Raw genomic sequence first — 17,768 nt, forward strand, 5'->3', positions numbered from 1 at the left:
CAGCTGGAATCGCTACTCCCTCCCCGCCCCCCCATACAGTCGCCATGGCCTTGGCCTGTACCAACGCAGGGAGCCGGGGGCGGGGAGGGGCGCGGAACAATAGGAGAGATTTGTCCCCCCCCGCCGGTTGGACTTTTCCACCTCCTGAGCAACTGGCAGCAACGGAGGGCTGGTGGCGGCTGCGCGCGCTGCTCCCGGCCCCGGGCTCGTGCGCGGGGGGCGCCGGCTCCGGCAAGTACGGGCCGCTCGGTGCCCTCTTGGTTCAGTTTTGGGCCCCTCGCTACAAGAAAGACATTGAGGTGCTGGGGAGAGTGCAGAGAAGGGCGACGAGGCTGGTGAGGGGCCTGGAGCACAAGTCTGATGAGGAGCGGCTGAGGGAGCTGGGGCTGTTCAGCCTGGAGAAAAGGAGGCTGAGGGGAGACCTTGTCGCTGTCTGCAACTGCCTGAAAGGAGGCTGTAGCAGGGAAGGGGTTGGTCTTTTCTCTCGAGTAACAAATGGTACGATTAGAGGAAATGGCCTCAAGTTGCGCTAGGGGAGGTTTAGATTGGATGTGAGGGAAAATTTCTTCACAGAAAGGGTTGTCAGGCACTGGAACAGGCTGCCCAGGGAAGTGGTGGGGTCACCAACCCTGGAGGTGCTTAACAGACACGTAGATGAGGTTCTTAGGGACATGGTTTAGTGGTGGACTTGGCAGTGTCAGGTTAACGGTTGGACTCGATGTTCTTGAAGGCCTTTTCCAAGCAAAACAATTCCATGATTCTGTGGTTCACTGGCCTTCCACACCCTGTGGTGCAGCCGCACTCCCTGCCGGGCTGTGGGGCAGTGTGCAGAGCTGAGTTTTCTTTGGCTTAGGCAACCAGAACCATGCTTAATCCAATTTATTTGGCATCAGTGCTCAGTGGCAAAGTATTGGTATTTCCTCTACCTTTCCTACAGATTCCTTGGGAGACACTCCAGCCTCGTGCCAGCCCACCTGCTGCCCCACCATACTGCTACTTCAGGGCCAGGCTCGTCCCCCTCGTTATATCTCCGCAGTTGCACTGAACTGCTGAGGTCCAAAAATCCCTCCCATTAATCCCTTGATCAGCAATCTTTGCTTTACACTGTGGAATTTATTGCCAGGTCTATTTTTTTTGATAGATTTGATAAATTTTAATAAATTATTCCTAGCCTCCTCATCAATAATGCCAACTAGCTTCATAACAGCGAACCCTTAAGTTTGTTTCCAAGGGTCAGGTTTCTCTGGTCTCAGTGCTATTTGTTATTACTTGCCCTTTGAGTCCTTACTCGATGTGTAGATCTGCCAATAATCAAAGAACAGTACTGACCTTACCTAATGAAGGTCTGCTGCATTTTATGCTGCGTGAACCTCCACATGTTGCAAAAAAAATTGCTCCGAATTTTTTAAAACTTCTGTATGCTGTTTATCCTCTGTGCTGAACATAAGTAAAATGTGGCTAACCCTTCAGTATAATAAAATACATAAAATCTGTATTATTATGTATATTTCCACTGCTGTGCTGCTGCTTTTCTACTCTGCACTCAGGTGCCAGGTACATCTAATGTGTAATATTAGTCTCTCAGAGTTCTCTGCTGCCCAAGTTATTTTCATTCTTATCTTCCATCTTGCCTTTGCCCCCATAGGTAATACCAACATGAGGCTCAATCTATATCATCTTTAATCTGTATTCCACCTTAATGTCTTAACTTCCCTGCTCTCTTTTGAGCTGTATGGACACAGATACTTCAGCTCTTTGTTTGCATAACCTTGAGTTTTTGGATAATTCTTATATTTCATGACTTTCCAAAAATAGCTTTCCTAGCATATTAACCAATTTCTTTGAACTTAATTCCTATTCCTGGTGAACTTACCATACATCATTATTTTCCTTTTCAAGGCAGTTCATCCTCTAGTTGATTCTGATTCCCATCTCTGCTCCTGGGAATCAGATCTGTGGTAATCGTTGTGCTAAGCCTGCTCTCTATTCAAGCCCTTGAGTTCCTTACACTTGTTGACCAGGCATTTTCCTTAGTTCTGTCAGACTCCAATGATGGCGATGATGAGGAAAACCTAATATTTACTCTAAATCATTTGCATTAAAAACAAGAAGAAATTGGAGATATTTACCATGACCAGGTCTTGGATTAGTTAGAGAGCTTCCAAAATTGCACTTTTGTGTTTTACCCTAGATTTGTCCATACACCGACCTTCTGTACCATTATTAGAAAGTGACTGAAAACCATTATAGAGACAACCCACAAGATGAAGAACGAAGCTGCTCAGCATGTTTTATCACTAGCTGTTAATGCCACGAAGACCTGTCATCTTAGTACTGTGAAGATACTAGTTATAAAATTTTGACCTGAACTGTATGAATTCAATAAGTTGCTCCAGTTCTATTGCAAATGCATTTGATTTTCTCTCTCCGCTCATGTTTTGAATTTGTTTAATAGAGGAGATACAATGGTGTCTAAAGGCCACATAGTCCATTTGTCTTATGAGCACCGAAGTTGTCAATGATATTGTAGATTACTTTCTTCAGATTATATTTATTGCTAACACTGTTAACCAAAACTTCTTGCATTTTACTTAAATAAACTTTTCGTTTACAGATGTGGACTGCTTATAGACTTTTGCAGTAGAACAAATAAACAAAGATACTTCAACCCTTTTTAGTGCAGTGCACTGTCACACAGATCCAGCCATGCCTGCGGAAGGGAAAAGTGATATGGAGAGGACTGGCCTCTTCAGTGAAATGAGTTATGTCACCATCGGAGATAAATATGTATCATGTTATATGCGTAAGTATATTTAATTTTAATCACTATGATAGAGACCACCTCTAGTATCCATTTACTTTCAGAATCACTATTTTCTAATTTCTTTTTTGTTTTTGCTAAAGGGAAGTGCTTTTTCATGCATATTTTTTTCTCAGATCGTAATATTAAGAGAAAGGCTTGATATGTTGGAACGAATATGTTGAAGAAAGAAAAAATCCAGTAGAACTGAAAAATACATACGCATAATAGACTGATAAAATATTTTAGTGTATACATTTCTTTTTAATATTAATTATCTGCAAGTAGCCAGTATTTTCCTTCTTTTGTGAAAAACAATAGTGTTTTTTGTGTGCTCTTTCAGCTTTTATTAGCAATTACATTGTCATTATTTTTAAATTAGTGTTGCAATTTTTTTTCTGTTCTGATCTGACTTGTGTGAGATTCTCCATCTTGTCTTTTTAAAGAATATCCTCCTTTTCTTGTTGCTTAACAGGAATACCCATGGAGAAAGGTATTTTTTGCAATTAGTAAGGTTACGGAGGTTAACCCCCAGTAACTGCTTTGAAGTGATAAAGCAAAATAATCCTGGCTTCTCAATACGGACATTTCTTCTGTGTTGTTGTGTTAGTGATGAACACGTTCACCAGAACCCTGGCTGATATGCTTCTGCCACACTGAGCTGCTGGGCATTCAAAACCCAACCGAAGGCACTTCATCTATTCTGCTTGGCCTGTGCTCAGTGGGAGAGAGAGATGTTCCTCTGAAGTATTACTTGTAGCATGTAAAGAGGCATCAGCTCTAGCTGTGGGTTGTAGTCTGGAGTAACCAGGCTCTCTCCATTGCCTTAAAGCAAGCGCGGGGGTTAGAAAACTAAAATTAAGTGCTGCAAATACCATCTCAAAGCATCATCCTTCAGACACAACCATTTACAAGCAAGATTTAGAAGTAAAATGCTCTGTAGCGCATTCTTTGAGCCACTCAGATCCAGACCTTAGTTTTTTAATGCAGGCTAAGAGCAGCACTAACATTGAACAGTTATTTACAGTGCTTATTTTTTAAAGGCCCTTTTAATGAAGCTGCGACCAAGAACAGACAGATGTTACCTGGGGGGACCAAAACAATGTCAGCTCTGCAGGCAGGTTATTTTGATCCTGAGTTTGTGAGGATTTTTGAAGGTGAAGCCTACTCAGACCCTGTTCAGCTAAGGAGACGCTATAGATTGGCAGAAGCAAAGAAAAATTTGGGCAAAGCTTTCATTCCCAGTAATGGAGACAAATGGCCGTAAGTGTTGCGAAAATGTTTTAAATTGCCCTTTTTTCTTTTCTGTATGCTAAAGATGATTTTCACAGATTGTTTCTTATAAAGCCTGTAATGAGACTGCAGTATTGTTTTATACAATGTAGCATTAGTGCTGAGCAAAGAATTGTGAGCAGCAACACAGGGAAGGCTGAATGCAGGTAGGAATCAGGTCCTGATGCTTGCTTGTAATTACTGGGTTGGTTTTTATGTGTTTTTGGTGGTGGTGGTGGTTGGTTGGTTGGTTGTGTTTTGTGTGTGTGGGGGGTTTTATTTGTTTTTGTTTGTGGGGTTTTTGTGTTTGGTTTGGTTTTATTTTCTGTTTTTTTTTCTGCAAGCAGTTTTCTTACCCTTTAACTTTTTATTTTCAATGAAAATGAAGATGGCTATGGGGAAAGGATGTGGATAATTAAGAAATGAATATTTCATTTTGATTTAGGAGGAAATCTGTTGGAACTTGTCAGATACAGTATCTTCTCCCTCCCATTTCTGAGCCTTCCAAAATAGAGATGGCATATATATTGCACAGACAGTAGGAAACCAGGCCATTATCCATGTGCAATGTTTTCCTCTCAGCAAACCCATATCCATTATCTTTTTGCTAAAAAAAATACCAACTATCCTATCAGATGATCAGAAGAAGTTACAGAGCTGAGGAATATGTGGATAATATTAAAATAAATGCATCTTTGCTATGTACACAACATTAATTGCATGAGAAAATGACAGCAATGCAATTGGTGTCATATAACTATTATAATTAATATGTAAAACCAAATAGAGCCTGGTTAGGCATTTATAACTATACAATCTTGTTTTGTTCTTGTTGCTGCAATAAAAGACAAGAGGATTCAGTCTGTGTACAGGGCCTAGTTCTTACAGTCTCATGGTTATATTTAGTCATATCTTTCTGCGGCTTTGCTTTTGGAAAGTTTGGAGAGTAACCTCTTGTTTATTTTATATCTATATATGTTAGGATGCAAGGATTAGTTATGTTCTGGTGTTTTTTACAGAAGCATCTTAGCTTTTAATAGGAATGTAAGACATAGTGTGTAGGCGTTCTGTTGGATATACATGTGCTATTCAGATGGGACAGACAATGTTTGAGCCCTGTGTTCAAAACTTTCTTTAAACTACAAGTTTACTTTATAGCAATGAAATGATTTATAAAGGCTTAATTGCTACAAACAGCTAGGCACTGATTTCAAATCTGTGTCAATCAGTGAGAGTCCTGTTCACTTACTTTCTGTGTTCTGAGTCCAACAGTGGGAGTCTTGCCTACAACGAAGACCTGCTAATGCACTCTCTTCCATGTATTGCCTCCACAAATGCACTTGTTGGCTGTGTATGAAGCAACTAGTGCTCTTTTTCTTGTTGTAAGACTTTTGAATTCTTCTAGATGTGAACTTTAAGACAGGTTTTTTATTGTCTTTATCCTCCCCTAAATCTGTACTGGCAGAGCAGTACAAAGCAGAGGCTGGGAAAGTGGTTAGGTTGTCTTTTAATGGAATCCTGAAGCCATTATGGAAAGTGATTATATGTTTCTTACATCCAAAACTGACTCCCATCTTAACTAAGGAACTAGTGCAGAGCTCTGTTGCTGTTCACTGAGTTATTATTCTTGGCTGCCTGAATGATAAGCAGCTCTTGGGAATCTTTCCTTTTACGTTGCAGCCACACTTGTTGATGGCTGCAAACGGAAAGGCTGCCGTAATCTGGATATGTGACTTGAAGCCTGGGCCTTTGTTTTCTTCATATGTCTGTTCTCTGTTATTTTCTTACTGGCATCTAAAAAGCCTACACACAAAAGTGACGTTTAAAGAATATGAAATGAGCTTAAGGGCTACGTAACACGAAGATAAAGGTTGTCTGTGCATTGTCAGTTTGCTTGGTTTTTTCTATATATGGATATATGAAGTCCCTAAATAAAGGGAGGGTAATGAACAGGCAGGTTAGTGTTCTGTGCGAAGATGACAGTTATCTTGGCATCCTAGTCATGTCAGTATTCATTAATTGCCCTTTTAAGTAGGAACTCATTGAGACACTTTACTCTCTCCCCACAATAACTGGAGACAGTACAGGCAAAGCAGATTACCTTGGCTATCTGGAGTAGTTGCCAGATCTCATACAGTAGACCCTGTTATTTTGTTGTTGTTCTTTTGGGTTTTTGGGACATGGGGACAGAGTGTTGGTTGGAGTTTTTTTGGACCACTGTAGCTGCAGCTTAGTGGACCAAATTGCCATTCAGCTATTTCATTAGTTTGTCTTGGTCCTTTTCTCCTTTAGCAGCTGTATGATCCTGTACTTTGAGAGCATGTCATACGCTTGTCAGCAAATACCGATTTCCAAGGTGGTCTTTAAAAAAACAGCCTTTGCAAATTCCTGCAGCTTTGTAGGCAGAGGTGTTTCTCCTATATGAGCTGTGCCTCCTTTTACTTTCCTTCTGTGACAAGACAGAAAGTTAACTAATCCTAACATCTCTCAGAAGAAAACCCTTTCAGACAGATACCCCATGTTGCCTGCCACTCTATTATCACACTAACTTACTGTTCTCTGTAAACTTGCGGGTAAGACTGTCCTCTTGTCATCAAGCATCAAATCTGTTTAACCTATCCTCTGGGTCTCTGCTTGTGAATCTGTCTCTACCACTGTTACTTCACCTTGTTGGTGCAAAATTAAAACAACCTTTATTAAGCATATTTATATTATTACGATTCCTTAAAACTTCATCTCTACTGTCATCTTGCTTCTTTTTTGTCCGTAATACTATGCACAGAATTGCTGTAGTAGTAGAGCTGTGGACAGTGGACCCAATCTGGTTTTATGTTTAACTCTTGAGATGTATTTATTGCTTGGGTTTTCTACTTACTTGGGTTTAGCACTCTAGATATGGAAAGCCTGAAATATTTGCAAAACATTAATTAATGTGTTCATTTGCTATTTTTAGATGTGGACTTGGCACCTATTATGGAACCATAGGAGGTCCGGTTCCATACTTCACTCCACAACTGAAGGCCAGAGAAAAATACATTCCTCCTGGGAAGAATTTTTATACTAATCCAGGAAAGAAAGGAACTGGATATGGGTAACTTCACTATTTCTTCTTGCAGAGTATTTTATTAAATGTTTCTTGAGTTTTGAACATGTAAGTGATTAATTTTGTTTTTACAGTTATCCAAACCTTACCATAGGTGAACAATATCCTCATGCAGCTGATGGGTATGAAGTAGAAAGAATAAATGCAAAGGTAAAAATATTTGTGTTTATTATATATTAGTGTTATTGGCTGTTAACCTAAAGGCTGGTGGTTTGTGCCTACCCAAGTGTGAGCAGCTGGGATGCAGGCAGGCAGAATTTTCAAGCATGTATGTGTATATGCCCAAGATACAGGTATACAATACTGTTAGACACGTCTTTAATGCACAGCGCTTTTCCTGACATTTTCCTACCGTACCTTCATAGTGATTGTTCTGCTTCCTGGTCAGTGAAGCTGTGTTCCATTATATATGGTGGGTATATAAAATACCTCCATCATCAAACAAGAGCAAAGAAAGTTAGAGTGAACATTCTCCAAGACTAAATTCAAATGCTTTCCATTTTTCTCTTAGAATAACATACAGTAAAAATCCTCAAGATTGTTTCTTTCAAAGTATTTGTTTTACAGAAAGCGCAAGAGCAACATAAACAGTTGCTTAAAGGAGGACCTTTCAAGTTAAATCTATATCCCCAGGCGTATTTTGACGAGAATCCCTATTTTAGTGACAAACCTTTACCACCTCTGAAGAAACCACTTCCAGAGAAGCTAATTGCAGCACCTTTCATACCACCTTCTCCTGCTAAAAAGGTTAGTTTGTCTTATAGCTACCAGAGGCAAAAGATAAATGTTCAGATATTTCCTGTTAAAAGCTTTGCTTACAGTACATAAGATAGAAATAAATGCTTGGGTTTGCTAATAATGTCTTATTTTTATTAGAAAATATATTATTCCATTTACTTTGTTTTCAATTTACAAAGCAATGGAATCTTTTTAGACCAAACAACAATTACTAGGCAGTTTCAAGTAGCCTAAAAAGTGTTTCTCTTAAAAATCTGTGTAGTGCTGTTAACATACAGTTAATTGATTGCATAGACCATAAAAAGATACAAAGCAGAAGGTTATGCAATAAATGACAGTAAGACTAGAGTACTGTAGCAAAATTAAATGCTGTCCTATTTTGGAATCTTGTCAATCACTCATATTATTTTTGAACCTGCTAATTGCTCTCAGCCTATGTAGACAAACATTTAAAAGAGAATTCCTGGAAGTGTCATGGGAATGAATGGCTGGAAGGAGCAGAAAAGCTCAGGTTAGTCCCTCTGCTCAGGGAAAGGCTGCACAATAAACTCAGGGGTTATCTGTTGCTTGTTCTTCAGCAGACACAAATTTGGAATCAACTTTAGAATTTGCCAACTCCTCAGTAGTTAGGAGTAAAGGAGGAAAAGGGTAGGAATAAATATACGTGGAAGGGCTTAGAGGGCATAAGAAATAAAGCCTGGAGTTACTATGAAGGTTATATGAGAACATAGTTCATTAGTTCTAGTTGTTTAGTGTCATTATTTTGTAAAAGCTAAATGGATATTTTCCCATTCCATAAAACATTCCATCTTGATATGTTTTTTTGAGATGAGATACTCAATTTATGCTGATACTCAGTCCAGTAACACTCCTTAATCTGTCACTTTTCAGCTCTTCATTTTGGAGTTCCATTGTCAATCATTTAATACTGTGCTAACCACTGTTTTCCTATTGTGATGTTCTTTACCATTGACTTGACTGACATCGATTCATCTGAGGAAGATGATGAAAGCAAGGAAAATATAACTTCAGAAAGAGACAGCAAAAATGCTAACACATGAATAAGCGTGTTGGGTGTTTGGCCTCATAGATGAGGCAGCTGAGATCTTTGAGAATGGAAATCTGTTTAGAAATGTTAGCTGCTAAAAAGTCAGCACCTCGTCTGGCCCACAGTGCTGGCAATCCTGCTCCATACTCCCCATCCTTCACACCATATGTGCTTTTCCCATATATTTAAATTAGCTGTACTTCCCAAGCTACTGCACACTTTCCCTTTCTGCTATATAAATTCTTACAGGAAAAATTGCTTTATTGTTGGTTGAATCACTTACTGCTGCACTTTTCAGGAATGCAGCCTCAGCAGACTGTGGGGTTTAGCTGTACTAGGGGATTGCAAAGAATTAATCAGGTATCTTCATGTGTTTTAACTAAAATTTGCCACTCTTGTAGTGGATGTAACGTTTCGGGAAAAGCCAATGTTGTATTCAATCCTGTATGTCAGAAAGCATGTTGCTAATAATGCCTGAGCCCTGCCGTACATTACAATCCCTGCACCAGTACTGAACATGGAGATGTACTAGTAAACTAATAGTGACACTGGAATTCCCTTCTTTTGCCACAACATAGCTCATTTTAGTGAGTTATGTTTTTACTTTTTCTGTCACATTTTCAAGATCCTTTCCTCAAAATTCAGACTTAAAAAAGAACATTTAAAACTAAGAATTCATCAAAATAATAATTTTCTTTAAAGTTTCAATTGTGATTCAAAGATTTTTTTTAATATATAAGATGATGTAGTCTGTTACTCGGTATTCTTACTTGCTTTTGCATGAAAAATATTTAATCATCTCAATTATATTGTAGATTGGCACTTTGAAAAGTTCTTTCTTTTTTTTTTTCCCAGCCTGGAGGCATGAAAGGAGGCACATTTGATCCTTACCCAAGTCATTCAGCTGAGCCTTATATAACTAAAAAAACTCAGCCTTTCGGAAGTAGTAAAGAACGAAAGATTTTTCATCCTTCTCCTGGCCCCAAAAGCAGACCTGTTACAAGCGTAATAGCTTTAAATGTCACAAGGTAAGCTCCTTTGAGTTCATGTTTCATGTATGCTCTCTACCACAAGTCCTTAGCACAGCTGTTTATTACTCTCCAAAATAATTGAGTAAATGAAGGAATGAATTATTAACAAAAAGGTAAGAAACGTATAAGGCGGTTGGCTTTCAAAATTTATTCGCATTCTCTTCTGCAAATTCAGGCTACTTTATAAGGCTATACATATCATAGAGACCTTCAAGGTCATGCTATACAGATGTCACTGAAAAATTATTGGGTTTTATTATTTTCTGACTTGATAAATATAAAAAGACCAGGAAAGTTCCTGTTAAAAACAAAATCTGTTTTTTTGTCTTCCGTTTATAGAATTGGCTCCCTCTGCTGGCAAACATGTTATTAGGTACCCTAAGCCTGGGAAGCTTTTGAAACAATGGCACTCAGATTGGATTCTTAACTACAAACATCTCACCATGCAATGTTAGACGAGATCTATAATACACAGTGTATGTGTCTAGATAGATAAGCACATAATTCTTTGCTTCTTAATATTACTAAGCTATAACCCTTGTACTTAAACATTATTTTCTGGTTTTGGCTCTGTTGTAATTCAAGCAGAAAATCAAGACTGTTCTTTAGTTATTTAGAGAAATCACTTTCAAATGCAGACTTCTAAGATTGCATGTAGATCACTTAAGCTTATTATTTTGCATTCTCCATGAATAGCATGAAATATTTTAGAAATACTTGATTAAAATTCGAAAAACTGTCTTAGAGGAATCTTCTTCACATTTGTGATTTACCTTTTACATATCATATGTAAAGTCCAAGATATGCACCTCCCTTATTCACCCATTGCTATTCTATTTCCTTTATTTCACCATGCATCAGCATTTGCATAATCACTTTTTAAGTTGCAGGGGTGGTTTGAAGTTTTTATTTACAATGACAAAGCAGAACCAGAAGCTACATATTACTCCACTTTGTTTTTCATTACTAATGGAAAGTAAGGAAGAATTGAAAGTAACTTCTTAGTACACCAAAAAGCATGGTAACTACCAACACCGATGTAAGAAAGCACAACCTGCCATGTATGCACAGGTGTTATTAAACAGTAAAAGGGAAAAAGAGTAGTAGCTTGGTCTGAGTAGCCTTCTTATCAGTATAATTTTGCATTGTTGTTTTAACAACAAAATAAAAATTCATGTTCCCAAATGAAATGTTTATATCGGAAAAAACCCTAACTGTATGTGAAGTAGGTTTCAAAATTGAAAGGGGAGGACTGATTGTGAAGTATCAGTATCTGCTCACTGATACATTTATGATGGACACATTAAAAATATTTTTAAAGAGAAAAATCTCACATATCCAACAGAAATTCCACAGAGAGAAATTAAAACTGGTATTTCAAATTCTGCACTACTGTTTCCTTCCTAAGAATCGTAAGGAATGTATTTATCTTTGGTTGGTTATTACTAGGTTTAGTAGAATGAGGACTGTGAACTGAATTTACTCTAAGTATGAGGCTCATAGATGTTAAGAAACGTGGTAAGACATTTTTCAAATCATCTGCTTCCCCACTGAATTACAGTTCTTTATGTACTTTCCAATGGAAATCTTCTGATATTTGGACCGTAATCCTATAATTGGACTTGCTAGTGTAGATTCTTGTTCTCACACAGAGCTGTATTGAAATAAATTTGACTTCCTCAGGATTCAAGTCATTAAATCTAATTATAGGAGTGGGTGTACCAGAATTTTTCATTTTTACAAAAACTCTTGTAACTTACAGTGATATTCTATAAAAATCTGATACGTTTCTCTTCGTTTACATTTCAGATCATTAAATTCAAACAACTACAAGAATCCACAGCTGACATTTTATTAAATACAAAAGGTGAGGGGTACATTTTTTAGACTGTGAACTGTCAACAAGGAAATAAAAATGTGCAAAGTGGCATTCAATATATATGGCAATCCAGTCTGTTTGATGATTCTGAGTGCAATCTTTTGTTTCTAAATATAAAGCTATATTAAATAATTTAAGATAATTTATTTATTAAGTCCAAATTTTCATCTGTGTTGCTCAACTGGACTTTCAAAATGTGAACTACAAACACCGAGAATTAACGTTTCGCCCGCACAGTGTCACTCGCAGAGGTGGCCCTGGCCGCCCCCTCCTAGCCCCTGCAGAGCCCGCGGGGTGGTGGAGAGGTGCGGGAAGGGGGTGTCCTGGCAGGAACTCCTGCCCCGCCACCCCTTGTGCTGCCGCAGCCCCAAGCGGGGACCCGCTTGGCCTCCCACCCATCGCTGAGGGGCCGGCGCCAGCTGCCTGCTTGGAATCAGCACCGACAGCCCGGAGGGGAGTGCGCCTGCGTGCCAGGTGCCTCCTTCTTACATTTTATTTTATTTTATTTTAACTTTTTATTGCACGCACCTCCGTGCGTTGTGACTCTGGGCAGGCTTGCTCTACAGTGCCGTTGTATCTGTGATACATTTTTTATCATTTACATTTGAAAATTAACATTCTGCCATACATTGTTTAAAAAGAGATTGCAATGAATGTGGTTTCATCCTGCTATGGAAAAAAAAAAGTTTCCCTACCAAAATATTTGGAGCTCCTAAAATGTATATGAACAATATACATTGTGCTTTCTGTGCTTGAAGTACAAAAGCAGATGCTCACTATGAATAACTTCTATTTGTGTGAGAAGACTTACTGAAAGACTCCTCGCCTAATTAGGGGGCTCAGGTGAATAAGTCTGTAAATTAGACACAGGTCGTTAAGCCCTATTGCTTTTCCTAAAGCACCTGTAAGGCCGACATACATGGGAAGCCTTTGGTTGCAAAAGCAACTGCTAACATTTGTCATTGACATTATTTTGGAAAGCAGTACTACCAAAGTTAAAGTGTTTTTTAAAAATTTTATTTTAAATTTGATTTGTGTCAGGTTTTTAAGTTAAAACTTGTATGACAGTGTATTGGTAGAAGTACATATTTTTTAAACCAAACATTGCATAAAAGCTAAGAATCTGGTGGGATTTGTTTATGAAAGAACAAACTAAGCCTCAGCCTTTTTATTTCACATTCAAATTGTGTGTGGTTATTTCGTTTAACTTTTTGACAGGGGAGAGGGGGCAGAGAGAAAGTGGGTGAAATCTATAATAGAGTTGGTTAAGTAGTTTAGTTGTGGGAAATGTTGAAGAAATTTGAGTTTTTTAATGTTCAGTCATGGGACTTGTTGTTCAGCGCTTATGCTAGAAGTTTACATGTGTGCTTATGGCATCGGAAGATTATAGTTCCACCGGCTGAGACAGACATTGATAGTGGTACATTTGAACATCATTTTGCAAGGTTAGTTTGCAATTATGTACATAAAAGAGCTAAGTTGGGATCATGACTCTCAGTCCTTAAGAATGGCATAGCTGTAATATTCAAGGTTTTCAGGCTCTCCAAATAGTTCTAATGTGTTTTTGCAGAAGTACAAAGTTAGTGAAACCACATTACACCTGTCAAGGGACAGCTGAAGAGTTTCATGTCTGGAATTAGTCCAGTAGTATTACACAACACCAACAAAAATAAATCTTCTCTTTAGCTAGTTACCTTCCAACTCAGATTTTTTTTTTTTTTTCATTTTTTGTGGCATCATAAGGGGAAAAAGAAGTTCGGACTTATGTTCACAATCTATAATTAACAGAACATGAAATCTGTACTGTAATCTGTTCCCCATTTACAATTTTTGAGGTTTTTATGGATCCTTTTCTAACATTAGTGACAATGTTGTCTCCAGAGGGGTTTCTTCAGTACTCTTCCATGAACTAGAATTAGAACCTTTTACTGGGAGTCACTGATGGAGAAATTTGCCCTTAAAGTTTTGGGAATGGCTTTTTAATCGTTAATATTTTTGATTTTTGAACAGGCATTTCAGCTTGTCCTTAAGCTATGCTAGCAAGGCAAGTATGACTTTTTTTACATTGGGCTGTTTTGTCAAAGATAACTTACAACTTGTTTGTAAGGTGTGGAAGACTCTATTACACCATGAAAGATCTGTAAGACAGCAGAAGGCTTTGCTGCCAAGCAGTGCAAGAGGAAGAAAAATGAACTAGTGATGCAGAAAAAAATTCACTGAATAAATGTAAAAATAATTTTCTGGCTCAGCCCCTTCATGATTCTGGTATAAGCCATCCAAATTGTGGAAATTTCTCAGAATATTACATCTTCTTTGTCAGAACCATTAAGACCGGTGAGTTCTCCCTCTGATACATGTAGGAATTGACATACACAGCATATCAAGTTAGTATTACTGGCAGTCTGTGTGTCAATCTCAGTCAGTGGAGAGTAAATCATGTGGTATACTACCAGTTTAAAGACCAAAGAAAGGTTCTCAATAATGAAACTATGAATGTACTCTGAAAAATAACAATGAGTTGGAAGTTCTCTTGTGGTATTCTGCTGCCTGTTTGCACCATCAGAGGGTGTGTCTGCTATAGAGACTGTTCTTGGTATGATCTTGTGAGCTTCCCGGATTCCCGAAAAGCCAGTAAGGACAACAAAAGCCTTCTGGAAATATCAGCTCCTGTTTGCAGTTAAATAAAAAGATCAGCTATTTGAAAACTGAAAACAAAACAGCTTCCTAAATAGAGAGATGCATCTTGTCCCAAACTGGGACAAATGGAGAATTAAGTATGGAAGTCTTGGCCTGAAAACAATATGATAATTGTTAAATTCTGATGTACATGTTTATCTGAAACAAGACCAGTGCCTTGTTTTGTTTAGAAATCAACTATATTGTGCACTTCATTTTATATAAACACATCTGGAAATTGACCCATAAGAGGTCCTCTCTATTTCCCCAGCAAGAAAACCAGTGAAATATAACAGAATGTTCTTTTTGGATTTCTTATGCATTGTACAGGAAGATTTTCCAGTGCAGAAAGAAGCGCCAGGAAGTTGAACACTGCACAAAATCACAGAAAACAACAATGGGCCATTAGGTGGTTGGTTAAAATGAAAAATTGGTTCAGCCAGTTTGTGTTAGTTCTGTGTTAGCAGTCAGGGGAGATATGTGTAGCTGTCCTTCCTTCTCTCATGAACTCTTTTCCATAATATTTTATTTACCTGTTGTTAAGATAAAGTCTCATCTAAATTGCAACTCCAATGCAAAAGGCTTCTTGATAAAAAACACCAAAAATCTTCACAAGAGATGTGAAAGGAAAAGAAACTGAAAACTAAGGACAGGAGTAGATGTAATAGAGCAGCAGCTAAAAATTCAATGCATCCGAGAACTGCCAGAAGCATAGCAATGAGTAGAGGAAATCCAGGAAGCACTGACAAGTGAAATGAGGAAAGGAGTACTCAGGATTCTGAGATACAGGATTTGTTCAGCAGCATGCCATTACCTGAGTAAGGACGAGGCAATTAGTTGTGAGACTGTATCACTAAGTTTGGGGAATAATGTAATGTTTGAGGAAAAACACCAACAATTTCCCAAAGGTATTGATTTTGTATGACAGATTTAAAATATAAAGACATTTACAAAGCATTCTTAACAATTTTCAGGCAGTTGAGCTAACTTGGAAGAGCTGATAGAATCCTTAATTCAGCCTCAAATTTCAATGGTGAACAGAGAGTAAAAAATGAGGAAAAAGTCTGGTAGAACAAGCCTAATGTTCACTTTAAAGATGATATTTTGGAATTTATCAGGCTTCATAAATTGGGTTTATCAAATTGCAATTTTGGGAAAGAAAACAGAAAAGAAAATCTGCAAAGCAAAAAATACAAAGATGAGATGATATGATGCAGCAGTTATACTGTAGGGATGAACTTGGCATGCACTTACTGGAACTCTTATAAATAAAAAAGTACAGTGAGCAGTTGGTATGTATGAGAGCAAAAACCATCTTAATAAAACCCACAAACAAGGACAGCACAAGCCTATAAAGAAACAATGTAGAGCACTTTGTGCGATGGAGAGTACGTATTTCAAGGGTAATTTTCAAGACTTCCCAGCTGCCTGTGTTCTCCCGTGACTCAGGATATGGAGGCTCTTCAGAGAGCTTGCCAGACCAGGACTTCTGTGGCCACCAAGGCAGGATCAGGGGAGAAATCTCTCAACTGAACCCTTGTTGCACAGTCCCAGTCTCCAGGTACAGGTAGTGGAGATCCCCTTTGTGCCCCAGAAGATGGTTTTGGCATTAGGTTCTGAAAGGGACTGTGTGGATGCCATTGTACTTGTGTGGTACCTAGGGTGGCCCACTCATCTCAGTCACCACTGTTTGCCTTAAAAGCTGAGGGCTGCCAACTGGATCCCTTTTAGGATTGGAGTGCTACAATGGGTGAGTGTGATACCTAATGTCAAGTTAAAAGTTTTGGTGGAAAAAAAAAAAAAAAGTCGTGGCATGAAAGTATGTAATTGCTTGGTCACATCACAGGAAAATAATTTCTGCTTTGTGAATAAGCGAATGGGCTATGGAGGTAAAACCTGATTTTGAAAAGAGAAAGTAAATATTTTTTTGACAAAGAGTACCTATTCCAGGCCTCAAGAAGAGTAGATAAACTGTAGAACAAGTTCCAATAAATGAGGAAGATCAATTTCAAAATGTATTTTTTGGATAAATATATGTACAAAGTAGTCAGTTCTTTGTCATGAAGTTACTCCCTTGGTGGGTTTACTGTGCAAAAGCAGATAGAGAAAAGGGATGGGAGAAAACTTCAGGTCTTACCTCAGCGGAGCAGAAAGCAAGCATCCTTTACATAACAACTTCTTGCCTCTTCCAACTATAGTCATTTAGCTGTGAACATCTAAACATTTTTAATATTTAGAAAAATGTGTGTGTCTTTATTGGATTAAAACACTCATCTTTGGGGGAAGGGCAAGTGATATATTTTGAGCGAATGTTTTGCCTGGGAAAAACCCTGTGCTTGCTCAGCCCTTGTCTTGAGTTGCTGAACTAAGGAGAAAAAAGAAACCTTTGGAAGAGGTTGCTAACAGCCAGTGATGTGAAACAGTGTTTCGTCTTATGGTTTAAGTCTTTCTCTTATCTCTTACAGATAGTAATTTTACGATGGAAGAGACAATTCACTGAAGGGGAAGGTAAATTGTTTCTTCTTGAAGACATGAGGAGAATTCTGCTTTTCCTCCTTTTTTTTTTTTTGTTTATGATTCCAATAAGCAGGTATGATTAGAGGCTAATAATTTGAATAAAATCAGGATGAGTATATTTTTAAAAACTGATGCTGAGTACATTCCCCTCCCTTAAAAAGATTGCAAAAATACCGATTTATTTCACAAGACACTTCAACATCATCTAATGTAAAACTTCAGGTGGACGGCAGGCATTACTATTCTAATATGAAGGTGCAAGAATTGCTGAGGATTACTAGGATTTTCCTTAAGTGATACGTGACATTGATTGTCTTTTTCTTAAAGACAGCTTTCACAGAAAGAGCCAGCAACAGCATTCACTGTTCCTATTTAAAAATAAAAGAAAAAAAGAAGGGAGGCATATCTGGAAACCATCCATTGTTCTCATAACTTGCAGTATCAGATGCCAACCTGTCTCGAGACTGCATGGCTCAGGTCTTTATAGCCCCATGGGTCTTCTTAGGGAAATGTGGGCTAAACATGAACAGCTGATTGAATTTGTGTGTCCCTAAATATGACAGAAATGTTAGAATCAGCTACAGGGACAGCTGTCACCTCTTAATTATTGTGAGATGATGAGTGGACATGTTCTACAGACCTTTGAACAGGTGCAACCTAGACAGGTTTATTAAAACACGATAGCAGTAAGTACTCAAGTATGT

General features: G+C 38.3%; 1 protein-coding gene across 3 annotated transcripts; it reads left to right on the forward strand.

Moving 5' to 3' along the window:
* Window positions 1–149: 149 nt before the first annotated feature.
* Window positions 150–17,053, forward strand: CFAP96 (cilia and flagella associated protein 96). 3 transcript variants are annotated; one of them, XM_065634607.1, is made up of 9 exons: window positions 150–235; window positions 2,615–2,803; window positions 3,844–4,063; window positions 7,026–7,163; window positions 7,250–7,325; window positions 7,743–7,922; window positions 9,817–9,989; window positions 11,802–11,859; window positions 17,013–17,053. In XM_065634607.1, exons 2-8 carry the CDS (start codon window positions 2,707–2,709, stop codon window positions 11,848–11,850), a joined length of 933 nt encoding a protein of 310 aa, XP_065490679.1. In that variant the 5' UTR covers window positions 150–235; window positions 2,615–2,706; the 3' UTR covers window positions 11,851–11,859; window positions 17,013–17,053. The 3 variants fall into 3 exon arrangements, with proteins under 3 accessions (XP_065490679.1, XP_065490677.1, XP_065490678.1); XM_065634605.1 differs by lacking the exon at window positions 17,013–17,053 and having other exon boundaries at window positions 11,802–11,885; XM_065634606.1 differs by lacking the exon at window positions 17,013–17,053 and having other exon boundaries at window positions 163–335; window positions 11,802–11,885.
* The last annotated feature ends 715 nt before the right edge of the window (window positions 17,054–17,768 follow it).

The sequence above is a fragment of the Caloenas nicobarica genome, chromosome 4, assembly GCF_036013445.1.
Source record: "Caloenas nicobarica isolate bCalNic1 chromosome 4, bCalNic1.hap1, whole genome shotgun sequence".
Lineage (NCBI taxonomy): Eukaryota > Metazoa > Chordata > Aves > Columbiformes > Columbidae > Caloenas > Caloenas nicobarica.

Bases quoted from the DNA above. Each gene is read 5' to 3' on its own strand.
- CFAP96 (XM_065634607.1), top strand. From the start codon at position 2,707: ATGCCTGCGGAAGGGAAAAGTGATATGGAGAGGACTGGCCTCTTCAGT. The intron at 7,164-7,249 runs GTAACTTCACTA...TTGTTTTTACAG, and splicing joins AAGAAAGGAACTGGATATGG to TTATCCAAACCTTACCATAG. The intron at 9,990-11,801 runs GTAAGCTCCTTT...TTTACATTTCAG, and splicing joins ATAGCTTTAAATGTCACAAG to ATCATTAAATTCAAACAACT.